This window comes from Spermophilus citellus, assembly GCF_964194105.1.
Source record: "Spermophilus citellus genome assembly, chromosome: 8".
Classification (NCBI taxonomy): Eukaryota; Metazoa; Chordata; class Mammalia; order Rodentia; family Sciuridae; genus Spermophilus; species Spermophilus citellus.
The window spans coordinates 53,598,347-53,623,537 of record NC_138189.1 but is presented as its reverse complement, the minus strand read 5'-3'; the positions used below and the strand labels follow the sequence as shown (position 1 = coordinate 53,623,537).

At 35.7% G+C, this 25,191-nt stretch overlaps 1 protein-coding gene across 2 annotated transcripts in view; it reads left to right on the top strand.

The window, feature by feature from the left end:
• LOC308655061 (transmembrane protease serine 11F) overlaps positions 1-19,958 on the top strand; it is a gene marked incomplete at both ends in the record, with an annotated part of 98,016 nt that extends 78,058 nt beyond the window's left edge. For both annotated transcript variants that reach the window (XM_081304835.1, XM_081304834.1), the window contains 7 exons: positions 4,407-4,474; positions 6,041-6,204; positions 9,416-9,454; positions 10,425-10,626; positions 12,203-12,462; positions 12,930-13,072; positions 19,800-19,958. In XM_081304835.1, coding sequence (XP_081160961.1) covers positions 4,407-4,474; positions 6,041-6,204; positions 9,416-9,454; positions 10,425-10,626; positions 12,203-12,462; positions 12,930-13,072; positions 19,800-19,958 — 1,035 coding nt within the window. The remainder of the gene's footprint in view (positions 1-4,406; positions 4,475-6,040; positions 6,205-9,415; positions 9,455-10,424; positions 10,627-12,202; positions 12,463-12,929; positions 13,073-19,799) is intronic.
• Positions 19,959-25,191: the final 5,233 nt, after the last annotated feature.

Below are 25,191 nucleotides of genomic sequence, written 5' to 3'. Positions count from 1 at the left end.
CATATTGGTCTTCTTTAGAATTTTTTGTATACTCTTTTTCCACTTGGAAGATTACTCCACGACCCTGCTTTCTGTTGGTCACTGCTCATCTTTCAGATATCACTTAAATATCACCTATTTTCAGAACCCTTCCTCTATTACAGTTTGATAATTTATGTGTCTTGATTCTGTCTATCTCTCTATTCTAGGAATTTGGGGCCTACACGTTTTTGTTTAATACTCTATCACAGTGTTTCTACGTCGTCTATCACAGTGGCTCGACATTGGAGATTCATCATTGATTGTGTTGAATGAAAAAATAAATGACAAAAATGAAAAAAAGATACACACATATAATGAAAGGATCACCAAGGGGTCCAAAAGCCAGTAATTTTTTTTTCCTCACAATGTTGCTTTAGTTTAACCACAGCTGGAAATTCAATCATTAGTGAAAATATTACTGTACACCTACCTTGTACAAAGCTGTGAAGAATGCCAAGGTCAATAAAGTTTGGTCCCTTCCCTAAAAGAGTTTATAATATTGTTTCTATATGGAAGTTTATGTGTGGGAAAGAATACAAAAAGAAAATTTAGATAATACATAATATCAGAACTGCCACCGTGCAACATATAATTGCCAAAATGAATGACTTGAATGATCAGTATTTTCTGAAATAAGAGGAGGGGAAATCCCTTTGAGGTAGTAGGAAACTTTCCTGGAGAAGAAAGGGAAAAGGAATCAGTTTGATGGTTTATTTTTTTCTTTGCTGGTATATATTCCACTGAAAGTAACAGGAATCCTAAAGAATTTGATTTACTTATTTTCATGGATGGACCTCAAAGGGATTCCCTAGTTGGCATCTAGAAACTGCCAGCATCTAACGACTACTGATCTTTCTTAAAGACTTAATGTGCATGCAGTTCTCAGCCAGAGGAAAGATGCAAGCTCAGACTTGCCAAAAACAGTAACTGGGTAGGTACCAGACCTCTTAGTCAGAACCACCCACATTGTTCCCAAATTTTTAATGCTGGAGTTCAAATCAAGGACTACAATTAGGTTCTAGTTTTAAGGTGAATAAGTGATTTTATCAGCACCATAGCCACTATCTTTTTTAAGGGGAAATAATAACTAGTAAAAGCATCCTCCCCCTCAAAAGTAGACAACTGTATTCAAGTATGTAACTAAGGGTTTTCTGTGACAATCAATGTAGTTAACACAAGATCTAAAGCCAGATTCCCTGGGTTCACATATCAGAACTACCACTTCCTGTACCACCTTAAACAAGTTTAAGCCTACAGAGCCTCAATTTCTTCATCTAAAAATAGGGATGATGAGAATAGTACTTTCCTCTCAAGATAATGTGACATTTAAAGAAAGGAATCAGTTTAATCCCTGCCATGGAGCATTGACTTAATACATACAAATTAGTGGTCACACAACATTGTAATTTACTAGGTTCTACACGTTTTTAAGTATAAGTCAATGCCTTACGAGACCAGTGTTTGATCATATCAGGGTTTGAACAGATTCTTGGAATTTTTTTATACTCTGATATGATAGATTTCTCATCCTTTCCCAAAGTGTCATATTTAAACAGTTCAAAATTTCAAAGGACACTTATCTAAATGAAGTTCTCGAGATTAAAATTGATGTTTCTTTCCATTCTTTGAAATATGGAAATAATTGAGCTCAGAGAAGTTCAATGAAAGCCTAACTAGCATGATTCAGAACTACTGGAACCCTTGGGATGACCATCCTTGTGGACTTATCCCTGGGGACTCCCACACTGTTTTGGCAACTTTACCGTGTTATTGATTCTTAATTAAACTATTTATTCATTCATTCATTTACTTATCAGCCATGCCAGAAGTGTTTACACTAGGCCTGACAATGTGTGGAGCACTGGAAATACAAAGATGAATCAGATACACTCCGACTTCACACAGCTCATAATCTATACCAGGAGAAACACTATATATACCAGTGCAAAAATTGCTATAATAGAATCATGTGCAAGATTGCCAGGGTGGCCTAAATAAAGGAGACTAAGTAGAAGCTAACTTAGTTGTCATTGGAGTTCTCAAGGAGACCAAAGTTTAATTGAAGAAATTCACTTGGGAGCAAAAACTGTGTTATTGGAAGAGGGAATTGAATGTGCAAAATCATTCAGGTGCCAACCAACCTAGCGTATTAGAAGAGAGCAATTGATTCAGTAGCTGTGCCTTCCCCACCTCATGCACATCCTGGGATTCTGTAACAGCCAGAATAGGACCAGCTCCCTGCTTGATGCAGGGAAAGGGTGAGGGAGGGATGGGGGCCTAGGTGGTGAGTGCCACTCATCCACCCTCCCCGCCAGGGCAATGTGTACACTGGGGACTTCTGCCAGCCAGGTTGTTTCCCCACCTCTGTCTCTCGCTCTCACTCTTTTCAGATGGGCATCCAGCCATTGAGGCCTCTCTGCACATTCACTTGTGGACCCCTGGAGCCACCCCAGACAGAATCTGACTGGCCTATAGGTCAGTCCCCCGCCAAGGCAGTTGTCTGTAGTATCCTCCAGGGAGCTCTGCAGAGGACTTGTGGCAGGAGGCTGCTGAGCTAGCTGCATTCACAGGCTCTGTGTTCTTAGCATAGTCCATGATGTTTGTTATTAGTACTGTCAGTGGACATCTGGGCAAAATTGAGGGGAATGTTGTTATGCTTGCTGTTTTGGTTGTGAATGCTGTTGGGATTTCCGTTGAAACCAAATTAGCTTTGGCTTGTGACACACTAATGTGTCAATTCTTTGGAGACGTGAAATGTATGAGGATCATTCTTCAAAGAGGAACCCTCATTTTGATGTCGTGTGTTCTACCTTACTGGGCTATCCTCTTCAATATGGAGGATATTCTCTAGCTCTTAAAACCCTGAAGTCTTTAGGATAGTCAAATTTATATAATTTTATTCCTGCTCTTCCAGCAGCATTTCTGTTCCAGCTGCAGACAAGATATATATGAAGTGAGGTCATCATTGTGCCTCATGACATTACCAGGATCACAGTGAATGTCCAAAATGTGAGCATGAATGTGCTCTTGTATGCCCTGGACCTTTGGTTCTGCCAAAACCACTTCGTAGTTCTTCCTGTCTGCTGTGGGGTTTTTTTTCCCTCATTGTTTGGTGGAAAAAATTCCACCAAAAAAAATTGGGGAGGTTGGACTAGGAACTGTTTCCAAGAGTGGACATCCAACATCAAGCTAGCTAATTCCCAGGTTGTTCCTGGTGTACATGGAATGGTGGACCTTTGCGATTGGACCCTTCTTTGCAGCACTGGTTGATGTGGAACAGTTAGGAGTCCGGGCCATCATTTATGAACTAGCTAGGCTTGAATTTTAGAGCCATCATTGGTTATTAGTATTATGAAGGACAAATGAGGGGAGAGAGGATAGGGTAGAACCACATAAACTTGAGTTTCTGAGGACCTAGTTTTAAAAACTGCAATGGAATAGAAGCAAGGGAGGTAGATTTAATATTTAGGAAGTCAAATCTTCTTGACATTGTAACTAATTCAGACGAATGGGGTGGGGGAGGGAGGAATCTTGTAGGAAGGGAGATAATATTCCCTATTCTTAAAGGATATAGTAATAGAGAGCAAGACTTGTTTCCAAAGTGGACCTTATATAAACTTGCATGACCATGTAAGTTCTTCTGTCTGTCAGTCCAGGGCTCTTCTACTCTATGGCAGTGCTTCAATAGTCAACTGGATTCCTTTAGGGAATCAGGACTGTTTAGGAAATTAGCTCACTGAATATACAAAATATTTCAAAGTTTCATGCTGGAAAATTGAGGAATGAAATACTCTTGGTATGAAGTGTGGTGAAACTTATAATCAACTCCTGTACCAGTTGTGAAATCTGAGAGCATAGAGATATGACTAACAATACGAGGAGTGTCAGTCACATGACAGATGCTACAAGTTATGACAAATGATCTAGTAATGGCATGATAATTTAAGAAATCAACAAACATAGAGTAGTGGACTAGATGGCATACTCAGTATTGAGTGCAGAAACAGGATGGGCTTTTTTAGAGATAAAGATGCTTCTTTTAAAAATAGCACATACTTTAATTCATTTGACAGTGATTAAAAGTAACATTATCAGTCATTTCCTAGAAAGCAGATCAGGTTGAAATATGTGACATAATTTTATTAAATTCTCAAATCAACTCTTTGAGGCAGATGCTGTTATCTCAGTTTACAGAAACTTAGCAAAGTTGAAAAATTTTGTTAAGATTGTTCAGTTCCGTTAAGAATTAAAACTCAGGTTAGACTTAACATTGTTTAAAACCAATTTATGTGATGAGTGATTAACTGAAAACTTTCTTTTCCCAAGTCTCTAGATAACACAAGGAGTAACATTTTTCTTAAGACTAATACATTTTTTTTAATCAGATGTCTAGGATATTCCGACGTTCTTCTGGAGGGGGTCGATTTATCAAATCTCATGTTATCAAAATAAGGTATGTAAATTTGGTTTGTAACTTCAAACCAGTACTGCTAAGATGAAATATTTAATCAACATAGTTTCTGAGCTGCTTTTAGCAATTCTGTGTAGCTACACAAAGATTTCAAGAAACTCAGGTTATGTGACCTAACCATTTCCCAACCACAATAGAAAGACGTAAAGTGTGCAATGACAAGAGAGTCTCTTACAAAAAAAAAATAGAGAAAAAGATACAGAAAGGGGAGGGACAGGATTATGAACACCATTGTGCCTTGTAAGCAAGGGGCTAAGTAGAACTTAAGGTTTTTTTTATTTTCCTTATTTACAGTTACACAACCATCAGACTATGACTTTCTATGCAATAGATTTTTCTTTAATGCCAGTGCATATTTGATATTATTTTAAATGTCTTTTTATTTTGATGTTTTTGTGAAAGGTGATATATTTAAATTAAACATGAATTATTATCAGAGACTAAATTTAATTACTAGAATCCCGTTTTTATATGTTTGAAAGATTCTATACTGGGTTTCTATACCTAGATTCTATACTGTTTTGTTTTTGTTTTTGATGTGTGTGTATATATTTGTAAAATTTGTTTACTTGGTGGTGATAAAGTAAATACACATATGATTAAATGATTAAAGCCCTTATCCCTTTTTTCACTCTTGCCCTTCTTCTTTTGTTTCTTTACTTTTCTTACCTTTCTCCTTTTCCTATCTCCCTTCCTTTCTTTGTTTCTTTTATCTTATAAGTTAAATTCATTCTGAAAAGGTTATTGGAGGCTTTCTAGTCCTACACATCACAATATGTATTATGTATTTGAATCATTGATCAAATTATCTCCCTTTACAAACTTCTTTCTCTAATTATTCATCTATTAACTGGTCATGAAATGCCTAAATATCAGTGCTTTAATACAATAAAATTTTATTTCACTTCCTGGTGAAGTCTAAAGAGGCAGAAGCGGGGTAATGTGTACCAGGCTCTGCTGGTGGTCATTGTGGGGTGGAACTTCCCAAAGGACCTTCCACTTCCAAAAGAACAAGGGCATGGAAAATAGTATGGGAGTTTTATAAAGAGTCAGGCCTGGAAATGGGGGAATATTGTTTCTGCCCACATCCAATTGGCCAAAATTCATTAGACCATTTCAGTCAATTTCAAGAAGGGTTGGAAATGAAATCTAACTCTGTGTTGAAGAAGCAGAGGACATTGGGTTTGTCTCTGCCACACCACTCTGAAGAATAATGACCTCAGTTACAAATTTTGCTCATAATTCCTTAAAAAGCAAGTTGTGTAAGTGCATGTAAAGCATGATTTCATGAATATGTCTTCCCAAGAATCTCTCTAAACCCATTAGCTTTGGAAGGATGGAGGAAAAGATTTTTCAGAAATATCACTTACCTAGTATTTCTAGCATGTTATTTTTCCTTCCATCACTTCCTGATCATTATACATCCATTCTTATTACCTTTATCTAGAAGTAATTTAAAAGCATTATCATATATCATCCATTATGTTTCTTTAAATTCAGTGATTCTGAATAGGTAATGTCACCATTTGTCTGCTGTTTTGCTCTTAGTCCAGATGAACAAGGTGTGAACATTCTTATGGTGCTCATGTTTCGATACCCATCTACTGACAGTACTGAAATAATCAGGAAAAAAATTGAAAGGAGTTTTTACCAAAGTCTGAAGATCAAACAATTGCCCCTGACCATAAATAAACCATCATTTACACTCACACGTAAGTCTTTTTCTTTAATTTCTATCTTTTTGGAGGAGTACATTTTTGTAGTTCCCTTCAATCTCAATTTCCTTTATTTTTCAAAAGAATTTGGTCAATGTATTCTCTCATTTAAAGAATTCACTACTGATAAATATATCAATGTGGAATTAAAGTAAAATAAATATCCACTATGAAGGGAAATTTAGTGTTACTTTCTTAACATTTTACTAGGGTTTTTTGATAAAGTTTCTATTTTTTTCCCATATAATATGATACTTGGATCCTTACAAAAGCACCAATGGGTAGCTACTGTTTTCACTACTTATAGGTAAGGAAACTGAGAAGTTCTGAGACATAGGATAAGCAAACCTTGGGGCTAGAATTAGACATAGGCATTGTGAATCTGGGGGTTCATTTTTCTAGTGTCAAAGACACAGACATCTTTATCAAGGTGTGCCTGCCTAATAATAAGTGACATGAATTGTAAAGAGGTCCTGTATCTTGTTCCCGATTAAAACTATTTTTCACTTATTTTCTTATTGTTTTCACATACGTGCACACACATACAAATATTAGGAAAGTTCTTTTTGTTTTTCCCCCAACGTAGAAGAAAATTAAGTTTAGAAAGTTTAGGAAACTAAAATGAAAATTACCTTACATCTAGTTGAAATCCAAGCCAAGAGGCATTTTTATTTTCCTCTACAACATACAATTAGAAAATAAAATGGTGTATTTTAAATAAGATTTTAAGTGTCAAGGACAGGAACTGTATTTTTATCTTCTTACCTCTGACTCCAATTGTAGCATACATCTCACATGAAATAGGTATTTCAGCTCTGTTCCTTATTTTATGTTATGTATTTCCAAGGTTAGTTATTTCAAATTTCATAAAAAATGTTTCATAAAAACATTTCATAAATGTTGAGGTAGAATCTCTCCAAATATTAGGGATAACTTTTCTTGAAGTCATTAGAAATAATGAAGATTATGGTATTCACCTTGATTGTTAATCAGCTATATTCCAAAATAAAATATAATTTTTTCTAACATTCTGTAAAGGGAGATCTCAAATTTAATCTCAACTCCTGATAACTGTTCTTAAGGCATAATCATATATTCTAAAGCAAAATATCAATTTTAATAGTTTATTTAGTTTTTTTAAATTGTAGAATTTTTAATTTTACAATTATAAAAAGTAATTTTGGGCCTTGCTGGTCATGCACAGAGACTTTTTGTTATACAGGTTGTTTTAATGCCAAAATAACTATATTCTATGATCGTGCTCAATCATTCACATGTTTTCTTCTGCCATATACATATCATTCATTAAAAACATAGACATATCCAGGAAATCCCTAGAAGGGATTGGGGCTCACATCCCTTTGTGAGATGTTATGGCTCAGAACAGACTGCCTCGAAGTATGGTGCCTTTTCATACTGATTATTTTTAACCAAAGGAAATCAAAAGGGCCTGAGAAACAGAGTATGGTGGCATAGCCTCCTCCAAAGACTATTCAGCCTGAGGCAGGAGGATCACAAGTTGGAGACCAATCTTAGCAACTCAACAAGACCTAATTTAACTTAGTGAGACCCTATCTCAAAATGAAAACTTAAAAAGGACTGGGGATATAGCTTGGTAGTAAGGTGCTGCTGGGTTCCACCCCTGGTGCCATTAAAAGAGAGAGAGAGAGAGAGAGAGAGAGAGAGAGAGAGAGAGAGAGAGAGAGAGAGAAGAGGAGAGGAGAGAGGAGAGAGGAGAGAAGAGAGAGGAGAGAGGAGAAAGGAGAGAGAGATTTTTTTTAAAAGACCTTAGAAGCGAGATCTTTCTGAAGATCTTTCTGTCCTTCTCCATCCTTTCTTTCTTCTGCTGGCCTTTCTCCTCCATGGTAAGTCATAGAAGCTAGAACTCTTCTTTCCCCAAACTAATGGTAAAACCTAAAAATATTATTCTAACCTTCCCTTGCACTTCTTTGTAGGAGCTGGCCATAAATAAATACTCTGACCTATGATTTCTAACTATAGATCACAAAACCTTTTTTTTCCTGAGGGGCCTGCCCTACACCCAGGAAGAAGGAACTCCACCTAGAGAGGTTAAGAAGACTGAACTGTCAGGCCCTGCTGGGTCGGTCCCCTGCCCACCTTAAGGCATTAGCATTAGATCACACCCTTCAGTTTGGTACACTTCTACATTTCTGACTGTTCATTCTTCATTAGACACAAGAATAAATATAGATGGTTTTCCCTGGGTTTTTCAATCTGAAGACTCCAAGATACAAGCATTTTTTTTTCCATAAATGCATATACTTTCTCCTGTTAATCTTCCCTTGTCAATTCTATTTCAGGAACCCTATAAACCTTTAACCTATGAAGGTTAAAGAAACTTTTCACTTCTTACAAGGGAAAGTCATTTTCCTTGAGAAAAGCACAGTATAATTCTCCATTTTCTCTGACAAATAAAACAAAATAAATGGCCACCATACCAACATAAATCCAATGTAGCTGAGTTAAAAAGAACAGGAAAAAAGTAACTCTGAAAGGAAAAAAATGTCTTGAAAGGAAAAGATGTCTTGAAAGAGAAGCAAAAAGTATAGTGAGAGTTTGTGCATGGGTGGGTTCTTTGGACTGTTGTATGTGAAAGAGCTCACGCCCTGCTCGAAGTACTTGAGTCACAAACTTACCTAGCACTCATCAGGAGGAACAATCCTCAATGAGAGAAGGTTATCAATTTACCTAGACTAAATCCCTACCTTTTATTAGACCAGGGCCTTGAAATTGGGCCCCAAGGGATCTATGGTACCTTTTGCTCCTTAGAGCTGCCCTCTGCACTCTGGTCATTAGGAAGTTGCTTTAAACCATATAGTTTGGTAAACACTAACTACAATGGGACTCAGGTTGCTTCTCTGACTTATACTGGGGCCTTCAAAGAAAGCAACCAGGCATATTCATTCCTATTCTTTCTTTCCTGATTTTCTGATTTCTTTTTCTGTTTCTGAAGCAAAACTAGAAAATAAAATGCTCTCTGATTTTATTTTTAAGTGAAATTTTACACTTTGAACCAAAGTAGAGTACAGGGTTATTTGTATATTCTTTGGTTATAAAAATATCTTATACCTCTTGAAATATAGATGTCTCAGATAATTAACTTTACAATTAATGATAATTAAACAATATAACATGAAAATGCAAATATGTTACTCTTCCAACTAACTTGTGTTTTTGCTTCTTCCAGCTATTGACAGCAAAAAGATGAGGAATCTTCTCAATAGTCGTAAGTTTCAAAATCCACAATTAACTATTTATTTCACTGTAAAGATAATAAGAACCACAGAAAAATCAGAAGATTTTTTTGCTCATTTATATTTTTATAAACCATGTATTCCTTTAATTATACTTTGCTATTTTTAAGAATTAAGGTTAAATTCATAAATTTATACTAAATGTAACTTGAACTTTTATGATCCATGGGATGAGTTAAAAATTACATAGTATTCCAGATATCATATTAATAAGTTCTTTAAATATTTCTCTTTTAATATTCTCTCACAACTCAAGAGAGTGTTTTAAACTGGTAATAAGTTGAGACTTTGTTAAATTCTTTCAGTTTTCTTGCATTTTAATGGAATAGCTGATATGCACATTTTCTGCCCCCTTCTCAGCCCTGCCCCCCACGCCCATGAAAACTTTGGGTCTTTTGTGGACAAATTTTTGATACTCAGTAAATTATCTATTTATTGATAAAATACAAGTCAAAATGTCTGGGTAACGGTCAAAAGAACAGAAATCTTTTTCTGCACTTTAGAGCTGCCCCCCTCACCTGTCTTGGTTAGAAAAGCCCAAGCCCATGACCATGACCGAGTGCTTGTTCAGTCTGGCTGTGTTTTCCAGGTTCTAAATCTATTCTGCACTATATTAAAACTGTCCTTTCTTGTAATTTAATCTCATTTATGATTTAGTTTACATTATCCATCTATATATGTTTCATAGAAAGATGGAAATCAATTCTTGGACCGAATGCCTCCAAATGTTGGTAATATTTCTTCTGAGCCTCAATATAATTAGTAAGAGCTGTACAAAATATAAAATAACCTCAGAGGTTGAGTGCTAGGAATGGTTTAGAGGGCTGACACAATGAATTTTCTAAGTATCTCCACACAATACAAATGTGTGTGTGTGTGTGTGTGTGTGTGTGTGTTTTCTCCTTTTTCCTTTTTCAACTAACATATATTTCTGTGTGACAGGCTGTGGAATAAGGATGACATCTTCAAACATGCCATTACCAGCATCGTCTTCTACAGAAAGGATTGTCCAAGGAAGAGAGACTGCTATGGAAGGGGAGTGGCCATGGCAGGCCAGCCTGCAGCTCATAGGGGCAGGCCATCAGTGTGGAGCCAGCCTCATCAGTAACACATGGCTGCTCACAGCAGCTCACTGTTTCCGGAGGTAAGTTCACCAGGCTGTTATGAACATTATTTCCCCAGTCTTCTCTGGCTATTGATTCAATGCATGGGAAGGGCCCAATCTCACTATTTTGTCCTCTGCTCTACTCAATATGTACCTGGCACTGTCCCCTAAATGCATCGTGCTTGCTCTATGTCCCATCCATGATGCTTGGTTTGAATTACTGGTAGTTCTTACCATGGGTTCCCCTGTGTCATCATGATCCCGGTACTATCTTTCCTATGATATCAGATGATTTTAGTGCAAAGACTAAATATTATACATGTAACAAGTTTAATCTCTTCCAAATACTCAAAGTCATCCATTTCTGGTTCTGTCCTTTCCTCCCAATTAATCCCTCTAACTTCCCTCTGTTAATATTCAGTGTGACTTTAGAAATAATAAAAAATAATAATAAATATCCCTCTTGACACTCTCCATTCTCACTGCATTATCCAAGAAACCCTAGTGGGCTTGTATAATTTGGAGAGGTGGAAGTTGGGCAAGACCTGCTATTTTGTCAGACTGCCCTCACAATAGCAAAGACTGGTCATTTATAATCCAGCGGGAGCTATCTCCTTGGGCTTTCACAGTTGTAGCTCTCAAAATTCAGCTGTGTCAATTCTATACACAGACATACACAGGCACCCTATTACCCTGGGAGATCAGGGAAATAACCATCTTTTCATCCAGAAGTTTTATCCTCAGGGTACAGAAAATTTTTCTTTTAAGTCTCAAGATAGAAAGGTTCTGAATAAAGCCTCTTTGCCTGGCCTGAGCCACTATTTGTATACCCTTCTAGAGAATCCTATCCTTCGTGATCCTAAGATTGTTTTCATTCTTCTAAGGGTAATAACCCAAATGATTCCAGGATATTTACACCATTTTTTTATGTGAATGATCTAATGAATTTATGGTGATTGTCTGTCACTCCCTCACTGAGACTCACTTATGTATATTTATGAGTCCCAAAAATAACTAGCCTCATGCCTTAGAGGTGAACTTGAATCTCCCTCACTTGTTAAGGCTTTCTGATTTACTCATGTTCTCATAGCCTACTAATCTTTGTGCTTCTCTTTTTGTGAAAGTGTCATCCTCTTTAGTTTATAGTGGATTTCTTTTAAAGTAAACTAACAAACAAACAAAAACAAACAAACAAAAATCAGAATTCTGGCTTTATGGAATGAATCTTTAAATAATGAAGAATATAAGCTATAATGATTGAAATACTTGCTTCAGTAGGTCTCTGTATGCTGACAGACATACATGGTAATTGGCTATTGAGCTTGATAAAGTAAAGATTACTGGTGACTTTGAAGAGAGATATTTGGTAGTGTAATTAGAATGGGAAAGGATTCAAGAAAAAATGAATGGAAGATAGGGTGTAGTATGTTTAAAGACCACTTTTAGGAATTTTTTTAATGAGAAATATGAAGTTGATGGTAGTTGTGATGAAAATGATGATATTTTTAAATGTGGAAGACAAAATTATAGTATAGTTTACACAGATAATAATAAGCCAAAAAAATTAAAAGGTAAGATTTGTTGTACTTAACTTTATTTTTTAAATTTTTTGTAGGAATAAGGACCCAAGTCAATGGATTGTGACTTTTGGTACAACTATAACACCACCTGCTGTGAAACGAAGTGTGGGGAAAATTATCCTCCATGAAAATTACCATAGAGAAACGAATGAAAATGACATTGCTTTGGCTCAGCTCACAACTCGAGTTGAATTTTCAAATATAGTCCAGAGAGTATGCCTCCCAGATTCATCTATGAAGTTGCCACCTAAAACCAGTGTTTTTGTCACAGGATTTGGTTCCATTGTAGATGATGGTGAGTGGTTTCAATCTAATTTTATGCAGCTATGTCCTGGGATCAATGAATTTCCTTGGTCTGAGTTTCCTTATACCAAAAATATACCAGTTGGACAAGACTGATGTGATTGATCGCTGTGAGAATCTCATGAAAACTATAGAACCTCCCCCCTCATTAAAATATACATGTGTAAAATTTGCATATATTTTAATATTTTCTATAATATACAAATATGTAAAATATATAATATTTTGTACACAGTTTTAAGGGTGCCCTGAAAGATCCATCAATATGATACAAAATTGGGTTGTGATTAGTATTTTTCTTTGTGTGCACTTACTATATAGAACATAAACTTAAGGAATAACTGAAGTTAAAAAAATAACCTTGTGATTTTGCTCCTAGAAATATATAACATTGCTGTCTCTCATGTCTTGTATACGATTATATTAGAAATACACATTGTTTGTTTGTTTGTGTAACAGGACCTACACAAAATAAACTTCGTCAAGCCAGGGTGGAAACCATAGGTACTGATGTGTGTAACAGAAAGGATGTGTATGATGGCCTGGTAACTCCAGGGATGTTGTGTGCTGGATTCATGGAAGGGAAAGTGGATGCATGTAAGGTAAGGCTAAAGTCAAAGCCAAAACTTTAAAGGAAAAGTTTTCATTATATATTTTTAACTCTGGCATATATTTTACCTGGAAGGAAAAAAATGGCGTCTACTTCACTAAGAGCTAAGTTTATCTAATATACAAATATTATTGTATTATGTTTAGTGTGTGCTAAGGCAAAAACAAAGAACTTGCCAGGGGCTGGGGATGTGGCTCAAGCGGCAGCGCGCTCGCCTGGCATGTGCGCGTGGCTGGGTTCGATCCTCAACACCACATACAAACAAAGATGTTGTGTCTGCCGAAAACTAAAAAAAGAATATTAAAAAAAAGAACTTGCTGCATGTTATTTCGTTTAATATAATGAGACATAAGCAGTACTATAATGATTCCTATCTAACAAATTAGGAAATTAAAGGCTTGCTCCATATTTCTGTTCACACAATTACTTTTATGATCTATTGTTGCTTTCTGAAAGTCATAAACAAAAGACAAGGAAACCTCTTCTCTGAAGGGCACATCACTCATGTCTTCATAACCTGTCAAATATGTTATCATCCCCCACCATCTAAGACACTCCCTTTTGTCCCTCTCATACACTGTAAACTTTGTCATCTAAAACAGGTTTCCTCTCAACCTCAAACTCTGCAGTATCCATACTGACCCATTTAAATGGTGTACTCTTAGTTCCTACATTTCCTTTCTAGTGATTGAGGCTTTTCTTCAGTCACCTTAGACCCTATTTTTTTTTTAGGGATTTAAATCTTCTTATTTGTTTTAATTAGTTACATATGACAGTAGAATGCATTTATGCACTTCAATATATCATACATAGAAGGGATATAATTTCTCATTTTTCTGAGTGTACATGTTGCAGAATCATATTGGTCATGTAGTCACATATATACATAAAGTAATAATGTCTGTTTCATTCCTATCCCCACATCCCCTTCCCTTCTCTCCGTCACTACTTAATCTAAGGTAACACTATTCTTCCCTAGTGCCCCCTGCCTTATTTTGAATTAGCATCCACATATTAGAGAAAACATTCAGCCTTTGGTTTTATGGGACTGGCTTATTTCAAACTTAGCATGATATTCTCCAACTCCAACCATACTGGCAAATGCCATAATTTCTTTCTTCATTAAAGCTGAGTAATATTCCATTGAGTATATATACCACATTTTCTTTATCCATTAATCTATTGAGGAACACCTAGGCTTGTTTCATAGTCTAGCTATTGTGAAGTGAGCTGCTATAAACATTGACATGGCTATGTCAATATACTGATTTTAAGTCCTTTGGGTATAAACCAAGTAATGGGATAGCTGGGTCAAATGGTGGTTCAATTCCCAATTTTATGAGGAATCTCCATTCTGCTTTCCATAGTGGTTGCACCAATTTACAGTTCCACCAGCAATGTATGGGTGTACCTTTTTCCCCACATCCTTGCCAACATTTATTGTTGTCTGTATTCTTGATGATTGCTGTTCAGACAGGGATGAGATGCAATCTTAGAATAGTTTTGATTTGCACTTCTCTAATTGCTAGAGATGTTGAACACTTTTTCATATATCTGTTGACCAGTTGTATTTCTTCTTCTGTGAAGTGTCTGTTCAGTTCCTTAGCCCATTTATTGATTGGGTTATTTGTTGTTGTTTTATATTTATTTATTTATTTGGTGTTAAGTTTTTTGAGTTCTTTATAGATCCTAGAGATTAATGCTTTATTGGAGGTGCATGTGGTAAAGATTTTCTCCTAATATGTAGGTTCTCTTCTCATGTTATTGTTTCCTTTGCTGAGAAAAAGCTTTTTAATTTGAATCCATCCCATTTATTGATTCTTGATTTTACTTCTTGTGCTTTAGGAGTCTTGTTAAGGAAGTCAGATCCTAGGTCAATGTGGTAAAGATATGGGCCTATTTTTTGTTCTATTAGGCACAGGGTTTCTGTTCTAGTGCCTAAGTCTTTGATCTACTTTGAGTTGATTTTTGTGCAGGGTAAGAGATAGGGTTTAATTTCATTTTGCTACATATGGATTTCCAGTTTTGCCAGCACCATTTGTTGAATAGGCTATCTTCTCTCCATGCTTTGGGCACCCTTATCTAATATGAGATAACCATATTTATGTGGGTTTGTTTCTGTATCCTCTATTCTGTACCATTGGTCAACGAGTCTATTTTGGTGCCAATACCATGCTGTTTTTGTTACAATAGCTCTGTAGTATAGTTTAAGTTCTGATATCCTGATGCTCCCTGCTTCACTTTTCTTGCCAAGGATTGCTTTATCTATTCTGGGTCTCTTATTTTTCCAAAGAAATTTCATGAGTGCTTTTTCTAGTTCTATGAAGAATGTCATTGGGGTTTTAATATGAATTGCATTAAATCTATATAATGCTTTTGGTAGTATGGCCATTTTGACAATATTAGTTTTGCCTATCCAGGAGCATGGAAGCTCTTTCCATCTTCTGAAGTTTTCTTCAATTTCTTTCTTTAGTATTCTATAGTTTACATTATAGAGGTCTTTCATCTCTTTTGTTAGCTTGATTCCCAGGTGTTTTTTTGTTTTGTTTTGTTTTGTTTGAGGATATTGTGAATTACATATCGGGCCTTGTTATCATAAACACTTTCATCTTCAAAGGCATAAATTCCTATCTTCTATTTGACTAGCAACCCTGTATTTCCCCTCTGCCCACTATCTTTCAGTTGCTCCTGGTTCCTTATATACAATCTAGAGGAAAGAGCTACCTCTTCCATCCTTTTTTGGTGTTCTTTGACAATGGCAGTTCACTATTTATTCTCACCTGGACTTCTTTTTGGGTCAGCTGTTAGTGACTCCAGTCAAGTAGTATTGTGTTCTCTAGTTGTAATGGAATGTTACCTATGCTCTGTGGTCAAGTAGAACTGCTAGCTGTGCTCTGTTGTCTAGTGAGACCATTGGCTGGACTCTGTATTAAAGCTGAACTATTATTTGGGCTCTGTAATTGCTCTATTTGGGCAGTGTTATAGGTTGACTTTCCTGGCTAACCTGTTCTGCAGTTGGATATCTATAGTTGGGCAGGGCCATGTTCTTGGCTCAGAGGCTGGGAAAGAGCTCTGAGATCATTATTAAATCTTGTGAGCATAGGTGAAGAAAAGCCAGAGGCTATGTTACACAGATACATATGAACATGGGGTTATCTCCTATCCTACTGTAGACTTAAGCAGAGTACCAAGGCTTGGTAGCATAGCATTTCAGATGATAGGCATGGGCAAAGTCAGATGCTTTCCTCAGCAGGCATTCACGGACCTGGTCTTGACTTCTGCCTTGGCAAGGACTTTTGGAGACATTCAGGGTTTGGATGTGTTGATGCTTAGCAGTTGGATATGGGTGGGGTCAAATGTTCACTCAGTAGATATTCACCAACATATTTCTGCCTGAAAGTTGGTGGAAGAGTTAAGGAGAGCACCAGAACACTGGCTGGGGAATCTGGCCAGGATCTCAAGTCTGGGAGACCCATTTACCATGTTTCCTGCAGCATGATGCTATTAGCTATGCTCTGGTAGTGGTGGTGTGCCCCCCACCCCACCCTATGGCCAGAATACTGAGTCACAAAGATTAGCCCTCTGGTCACTGTGAGCCCCACCCAAGTCCTTTTGTTTCTAACTTACCTCAGTTAGTCTAGCTTTGCTGATACCTCCAAAGTTCCAATGGGGTGGGACATGAGAAGGTCTCTTATGTTGGGACCCAAAATAGTGGGGAAGCAAATGTCTGTTTTCACCTCCTTCCTCCCACTACAAAAACAGGGTCCCTTAGAATCCCCTGTGTGTGGTGCTATGCTGGCTTTCAGAAGAGCCAACATGGCCAAAATGGAACTGCTCCTATTATACTTCTTGTATGGCTGTCCTAGTGGAATTTCTGAGGGATGGGGAGTTGAGCAGGAAAAATCTTATTCCATCTTGCTGACATCACTCCTACCTCTTATTTTTGTCTATCTGTCTTTCTTCTCTCTGTGTCTCTTGACCTGCACCCAAGCAGTTAATTGCTCCTGGAAAAAAAATAACTTCACAGAGAACCTTAGTTTCACTAGAGATTCCAGATAACAAAGCTGATGGTCCTGCTCTGTTTCATTTTTGTTGTTGTCTGCTTTCTTGTTTTGCCCCCCCACCACCACCCAATCTACCATTCTCTGAAATTTCATTAATTTCCACTTTTTCCTACCCCTTGCTTGCAGCAAATGTCTGTTTTCCAATTTTTGAAGAAACCGTAAGAGGGGAATTTCCCTCATTCCCAGAACCAAGCATGCAGCCCTTTCTTGGCTTGGACGCACTGCTTCCACTTTCAGCTTAGGTCTCAACAGAGTAGCTATCTCTTCTCTAAAGTTGATCCCTATTTCTCTGCTTATGTTCTCACTGGCCATTTGGGAAAGATTACCCTAGCAATTACTTCCTTTGTATGTTTATATTCAACACTTATCTTACACTAGATCCTTCTTTACTCAGATGCTTTAAAGTAGGGAGGAAAATCTCTTTCTTGACTGAGATGCTTCCAGATAGCATCTTATCTTGTTGCTTTATTTGGGGAGAAATATTTGGGGAGAAATTTGACACTAATTTTCTTCACACTAAATAATTTTTTAAACTATTTCAATATGATTTTTGCCTTTTTACATCAGCAAAGTAGCTCTTTCTAAACTTGCCAATGACACACCAATGGCATTCATGTTTTTAAAATATTTGTGATCCTATTCTTTTTGGATTTAGTAGCAATATTTTATGATGTTCATCACTCCCTTTTCTTTTTTTTCTTTTTTTTCTTTTTTAAAGAGAGAGTGAGAGAGAGGGGGACAGAGAGAGAGAGAATTTTAACATTTATTTATTTTTTCTTAGTTCTCGGCGGACACAACATCTTCGTTTGTATGTGGTGCTGAGGATCGAACCCGGGCCGCTCGCACACTAGGCGAGCGCGCTACCGCTTGAGCCACATGGCCAGCCCACTCCCTTTTCTTTAAACAGTGTCTTCCCTGGTTTGTAATTATTTTCAGCCCAGCTTTCCTATTCCATATCCAGTTGATTATCTAATCCCGGTGCATTTTACCTTCTTCAATATATCTCCTTCACTATCTTTCCATTGCCTTCCTCCCCTCTTTCTGCCTTCCTTCTTCTATCTTCAATAGACGCTATCAGCCATCCTGTTAATTATCCCATTTTCACTCTTAAGCTCCTCAAGTGCTTTAATCAAATGAAAGCCAGCTTGATTTCTAACAAGATGCAAATCTGATCATGTCAAACCCCTCCTTAAAATACTTCAGTGGCTTTCTTTTTTATCTTAAAATACAAAACAAAACAAAGAAACACTCCTACACAAGACCTACGGGGCTCTGCATGGACTCATCATCCCCTATCTCATCACATACAACTGGCCTGCCTTGTTCTCCTCTTTCCACACCCCACCCCAGCTACATGTAGGCCCTTGAACATTCCAGGCTTCTCTATGCACAGAATATTTGCAATACTGTTCTCTCTGCCTGGAACACATTTCATCTCCATTTTCTTTTTCATGGTCAACCTCACTTCCTTCAGAAATCAGCTCAGTTACACTTCATGGGGGAAAACATTCCTTTCTCACCCATCAATCACATTCCCCTATTGTAATATTTCCATAGCACCTATCACAGTTGTAATTTTGCATTTTGGTTATCACTGTATTCCAAATATCCCTAAAAATTGCTGGGACACGTAATAGGAACTCAATAAACAGTTGGGAAAAGAATAAATGAAAGAGTGAGTGGCAAAGGCTCAGAAAGGTAAAGTATTTTACCCAAGATTACATAGTAATTAATGGAACTGGACCTAAAACTCAGGCAGTTCAACTACTAAGTTCATACTTTTAACCTCTATGTGTATATCTGTTTATTTCTTCAATTTTCCCTGTTCCAAACAGATTTAAATGAATGTCTATAAAATTCAACAAGAAAACATGCATTAGAAAGAGTTCATTAAAAGAAAAGGAGATCAAGAATAGGTCTATAAAGTAGTCAAGCTAATAATATTCAAGAGAAATCATTGAAATTTTCAACCACAAATAATAATTTTGCATTTAGCATTTTTATGAACAAAATATTACTAAATCAAACTAATTTAAAAAATCCAGGGGTTGGGGTTGTGACTCAGCAGTAGAGTGCTCGCCTAGCATGTACAGGGCACTGGGTTCAATCCTCAGCACCACATAAAAAAATAAAATAAAGGTATTGTGTCCAACTACAACTAAAACAAAATATTTTTTTTTAAAAATCCAAAGATTATGGACCAGACATAATGCAACCATTCCATGTAAATTAGTTACATTCCATGTAAAATTTTAGCACAAAATTGAAAGAAACATTATATAGTCTAAGAATAGTCTGGCTGTATGTTTTATTTATTTATTTATTTTAATTTTATTTTTTTTATTGGTTGTTCACAACATTACAAAGCTCTTGACATATCATATTTCATAATTAGATTGAAGTGGGTTATGAACCCCCAATTTTACCCCAAATGCAGATTGCAGAATCACGTCGGTTACACATCCACAATTTTACATAATGCCCTATTAGTAATTGTTGTATTCTGCTACCTTTCCTATCCCCTACTATCTGGCTGTATGTTTTATGTACCAATTTTGTTTTATTTCCCCTGTGGAAAAGAGATGATTACAATAATCATCCTACTGAATTAAATTGGAATTAACAATTTCAAATATGTATTTGTTTTTATTCCAGGGAGATTCTGGTGGACCTCTGGTTTATGATAATCATGACATCTGGTATATTGTTGGTATAGTAAGTTGGGGACAATCATGTGCTCTTCCAAAAAAACCTGGTGTCTACACAAGAGTAACTAAATATCGAGACTGGATTGCCTCAAAGACTGGTATCTAGCATGGATGGTCCATGAGTTACACTGACGGCAAGTAGAACTGAAACATCTACATCTTGTATATTATCATTTAGACTCATGTGGTTTGAATCAGTGCTTTTGCTACATGGCAAGAAACTCTTGAGACCTGAACCAATCTAATATTCTGAGGTGGATCTTGTGAATTTTTGGACAAACTCTACCTCGAGGGAAGAAGACAACACACATGTCAGTTAGCACTGATTCCTCACTCACCTGGGAAACTGTGATAGTTCTTAATGTGATAAATACTTACAAGTGGTGTGATTCCTTGATGGAAGATGGGGATCATCATTTTTCACAGGATATGAAGTGCTGCCAGGCTGTCACAATCTTACCTTACTAACACCTGAAGCATCAGGGATTCTTCTAGCAAAAAGTCAAACAGCAGTCTTTCCTGAAGATTCAGAGTTTCAAGATTCTACACTGGACATTTCATGGCTGGAATGGAGGAGCATGGGATCTGCAATATAACTTGAACTTTAACCTGGGTTTATATATAGCAGTACAGAGCATTATCATGTATCTGAACTTGCCATTAACACTGCATTAGGCACTCAAGGACTAGCTTCCAGAAGTTGTTGTGTTGTTAAGAAGCATTTCTTATTTATTCTTCAATGATATCTTGCCATCTATACAGAGTCAGAGTCAGCCCAAAATGAAGAAGACTCTTGGGAACAATTTTCCACGAGTACAAGGAAGATATAAAGAAGGGGACAAAGATTAGCAGAGTTGGTTTTGAATGATTATTTGTGGAAAAAACACTCTAAATATTTGATGGAATGAGCCATACACTTATTTGTTTAGTGATATCTACATCAGCATATGATATCTGGTGCTTTTTTAAGTCAGCAGCTCAGCTTTCCAACAGATCAGATGTGTATCAGAACGTAGAATGTAGAATTGATTTGTATGAAGTACTTAGGACAATGCCTGGCATACACTGAGCACTAAATAAAGGGAAACAAATGCCTCAGCAAGCTTTAGATAAATGAATTCAAATTTGTCAAATAACTGAATGACCTTAGGGTTAAATATAGCTCAAAGCCTAGTGATGGGTATAGTCATACAGAGCACAGACTCTTTGAAACAGGGCTGCCGAGTTTGAACCTTGTCTCTGTCACATTTGAACTATTTCCTTCAGCAAATTACTTAACATCTCTATTCATTAGCTCTTTCAGGTCTAATTGGGACTGAAAAAAAGGAATACCTCATATGGCTGTTTATGAGGACTAAATGCATTAACTTAAGTAGAACACTTGCATCGGGGTCTGCACATAGTAAGCTCTCAAAATGGATGATTACTGTTAATCATTATTAATATGCTTTGGCCCTAATAAAACTTACTATACTTTTTAAAAATTGCCCTTTGCTTCTTTAAAGTGATGCAATCAATTTCAAATTACTTTAAATTACATTATAAAAACATTAGGTGAAGTACTATGCTAGATTACCAAAATCACTTTTATATTCCTTAATTTACTTCAAACTATGTCTACTTATAGACAAACACTCAGGATGACCATCTGGGGCCATGGTTGTGGCTACAGAAGTGCATCTTTATTTACTCCCAGCCTTCAAATGTGAGACAAGATTTTTTTTGCTCTTATTTATCAGAGAAAACTTGGCCCATCCAGTTCTTTAATGATCAAAAGTTTTGTTTTATTTTGTTAGATTATATATATATATATATATATATATATATATATATACTTTTCTGTAATATGTGTAAATAAGATAAACATAACTAAAGAAAATCTCCTAGTTGTTATTGTTTGTAAGACCATAAGCACAGAGGTTCATGCATGCATGCACACTTTACTTTTTAAAAGGAAAGTTATCAACTTTCTGATTTGATGACTAGTAACAAGTAAATATTATCAGAATAAGCAGAATAAAACTTAAATTCTCATACTTCCTTAATTCTAAGTTCCTATATTCTGCAAATAGCAAAAAAACATCTAAAGCTTTCAAAAGAACATTTGGCATATTAAAGATGTGCGTGATTGATCTTAGACATTTTTTTATATTAAAGGTAAACACCTCTTCTGGTACATAGAAGAAAGCAAACCTGCCTCAGAAAAACAAATTGCTTTCTTCCATGTAAGTTCTAAAAGAATGCATGTGTAACATTGTGCAATTTTATTTATATTTCACAAGACTGTGATAACTTTTGTGCATATATATCTGTGAAACTATACTTATTTAAATATTTCTATGCTTAATTAAAATCAATTCGATGACATTCACAAATGAGAAGAATAAATACAACAGATCATATGGAAAGCTGAGCAATGGAAAAGTGGAATTTTTAAAGGAGGATTTATGTGTCATCGAGTTTGGTATTTGACCCACTGAATGGTGTTATAGGAATTATGCAGTGTCTTTTACCTCATGTTTTCCTCTGCCAAATGGGACATTAAGCTATCTACCTCATGGCATTGTTGTGAGGCTTTCCTGCTGAGTGATAAAGATGAAAAGTCAAAACATATTTAAGACTTGCTTAAAAGTGCAATGTATATTATTGTAAACCGATATTAATACAGCTGATGCTGAAAATGCATTAAGATTATAAATAAGTTTGTTTTTTTTTTACGGTGTTGGCATTTTAATGCTTTGTGAATTTTGCAAATATATTTGTGGTTAAAAACAAACAAACAAAACATTAAAGTTTGCCTCCTGTGTGGTGATGTTATATTAACATTCACATTTTCTCATAGAAAAAAGCCTGCAATTTGTCAAACTCATTTTAAAAGACAGATCAAAACTATGATCTGACAGTAAATAATGCAAAATCTACTCCCTAAAAATCTTCACAGAATTTTGTGCAGCATGGGTACTAAAGAGTTAGTTTACATTTTAAAACCTAGAAGAAGCTAATTTATAACCTAGAAGCTAGAAGCTAGAAAATTGAACCAAAATTTTTGCTAATGGTTAACTATCTCTCAGTGACATTTTCACAACTCAACAGTAATAACAAAAAAATATATTAATGGGAATCTGCCCTTTCAACTGAACAAATTTGTTAATGTTTTTATTTGTTAATCTATTGTTTGATAGAGAATGTGTGGGAGACATTTGTTCATGAAATTGTAGAAATAAAAAATAAACTCATCATAAATGATTGACATTAATGCTGAACTTATAGCTGCTAGTACTGGGAGAAACTTAAGTGATTATTTACATCCAACTTCTTATTTTGAATAGTGTGATGTCAAGACCAATTGAATTTCTTCAAGTTTGTACAGTAGGCTATTGCCAGTGTAGGAACAAAATCTAGAAGTATTTGTTATCCAGTCCTATCTTCTCCCAAATGTTATAACCTGAGTTATGCAGGCTCAGTAGGCAGGGACATTGTGATCCCAGAAGTCACTGAAATTAATGAACATTGCCAATCTATTGCTTCTTTAATCCCCCCAATACCCCCACCACCCCCGCTCCGCCAAAAAAAAAAAAAAAAAAAAGGTGAGATAAGCTAAATGTGCCAGAGTACATTGGGGATCAAACCACAAGTCTTATACTTTAGATAACAACCTACTTTTTATACCTATACCTAAGGAAATGAAGGATGGTTTTGTGTAGGCAATACTGCTCAGCTAATTAAACTAGCAAGTCATAATACTCCATGAAAATTTATCCTCCAAATTCATATGTCAGTCATTCCTTTTCTCATTGTCTACACTAAGCTTTATAATTATGAAGTAATATAAAACCTTGATATGCTACAAATAAAAAATCCATATCATATTTTAAAATGAGGAGCAGTAAAAAATTTGAACTTTTTTAAAATAACAAATGTAAATTGCTCATGTTCTTTGTAATGATTCATTAGAAAATCTATTTTACCAAGAAAACTATAGAAACCCAAAATATGTAGAAAATTTTTAAAAAGTTTTAACTAAGCTGCTTTCATAAATGCTTATAATGAACATGCTTTTATAGGTTTTGATATTTTCCTTGCCTTAAAGTTAAGTCATCTGATTTTTGACAAAGGTATCAAAAATGCATGCTGGAGAAAAAAAGATGGCCTTTTTGACAGATAGTGCTGGGATAACAGGATATCCACATGTATGAGACTGAAACTAGATCCCTATTTCTAACTCTGTACTGAAGTCAACTAAAAATGAATAAAAGACTTAGGTATAAGACCAGAAATGGTGCACCCTCTAGAAAAAAAATCATAGGGGGGAAACTCCAACATAGAGGCACAGGCAATGACTTCCTAAATAGGACTCCTTTAGTTCAGGAAACAAAACCAAGAATTGATAAATGAGATAGTTAGTACAAAGTTTCCTCAAAAAAACTAGAAATGGAACTACCATATGATCCAGCTATAAGCACTCCTTGGTATTTATTCAAAAGTATTAAAGTCTGTATATTTTAGAGACACAGGCAAACCAATGTTTGTAGCAGGACAATTCAGAATAACCACATTATGGAATCAGTTTAGGTATCCATCAACAGCTGAATGCATAAAGAAAATGTGGCATAAACACAAGGGCGTTTTATTCAGTCATAAAAAAAGAAATAATACCATTTGTAGGAAAATAAGTGAAAATTGAGAGAATAATATTAAACAAAATAAGCCAGACTCAAAAATTTAAGTGTATGTTTTCTTTCACATGTGGAAGCTAGACGGAATAAAAGAAAACAGGAATGTCATGAAAATAGAAAGGAAACCATGAAGTAGATTAAGTGGATAAAAAATAGGGAGAATAGGAGAGAGGGGAGTTATTTGGGAGTAAACTAATCAAATTATATTCAGGTATGACTATGCCACAATGACACAAACTGTTCTGTATAATTATCATGAACCAATAAAACAAATGAAAAGAAAAATCAGATTTCAGATGGGTTTAAAAAATTTTTAACTACAACTAATAAGAAATGTGGAACATATAGTTATATCACAAAATTTAAAAGGAGTAATATACTATTGCTCCCAACTATCTTCAAGCTGTCAAATAAAACATCATCATGGGACCTCATGATGTTGTGAGGATTTTTTTGTTGAATCATAAAGTGCAAAACTCAGAGAATGTTTAATGCCTACTCAAAAATGCTAAGTATGCTATTATGAACTGATAATTAACACAAGTGATACTGCACCTGCATTAATATTGTAAAGAAGTTTTTATACAATATTTTTATTAATAGCATGGTTTTGTATATTCACAAATACTGCATTTTTTTGAAATTATATTTAACATTTTTTAT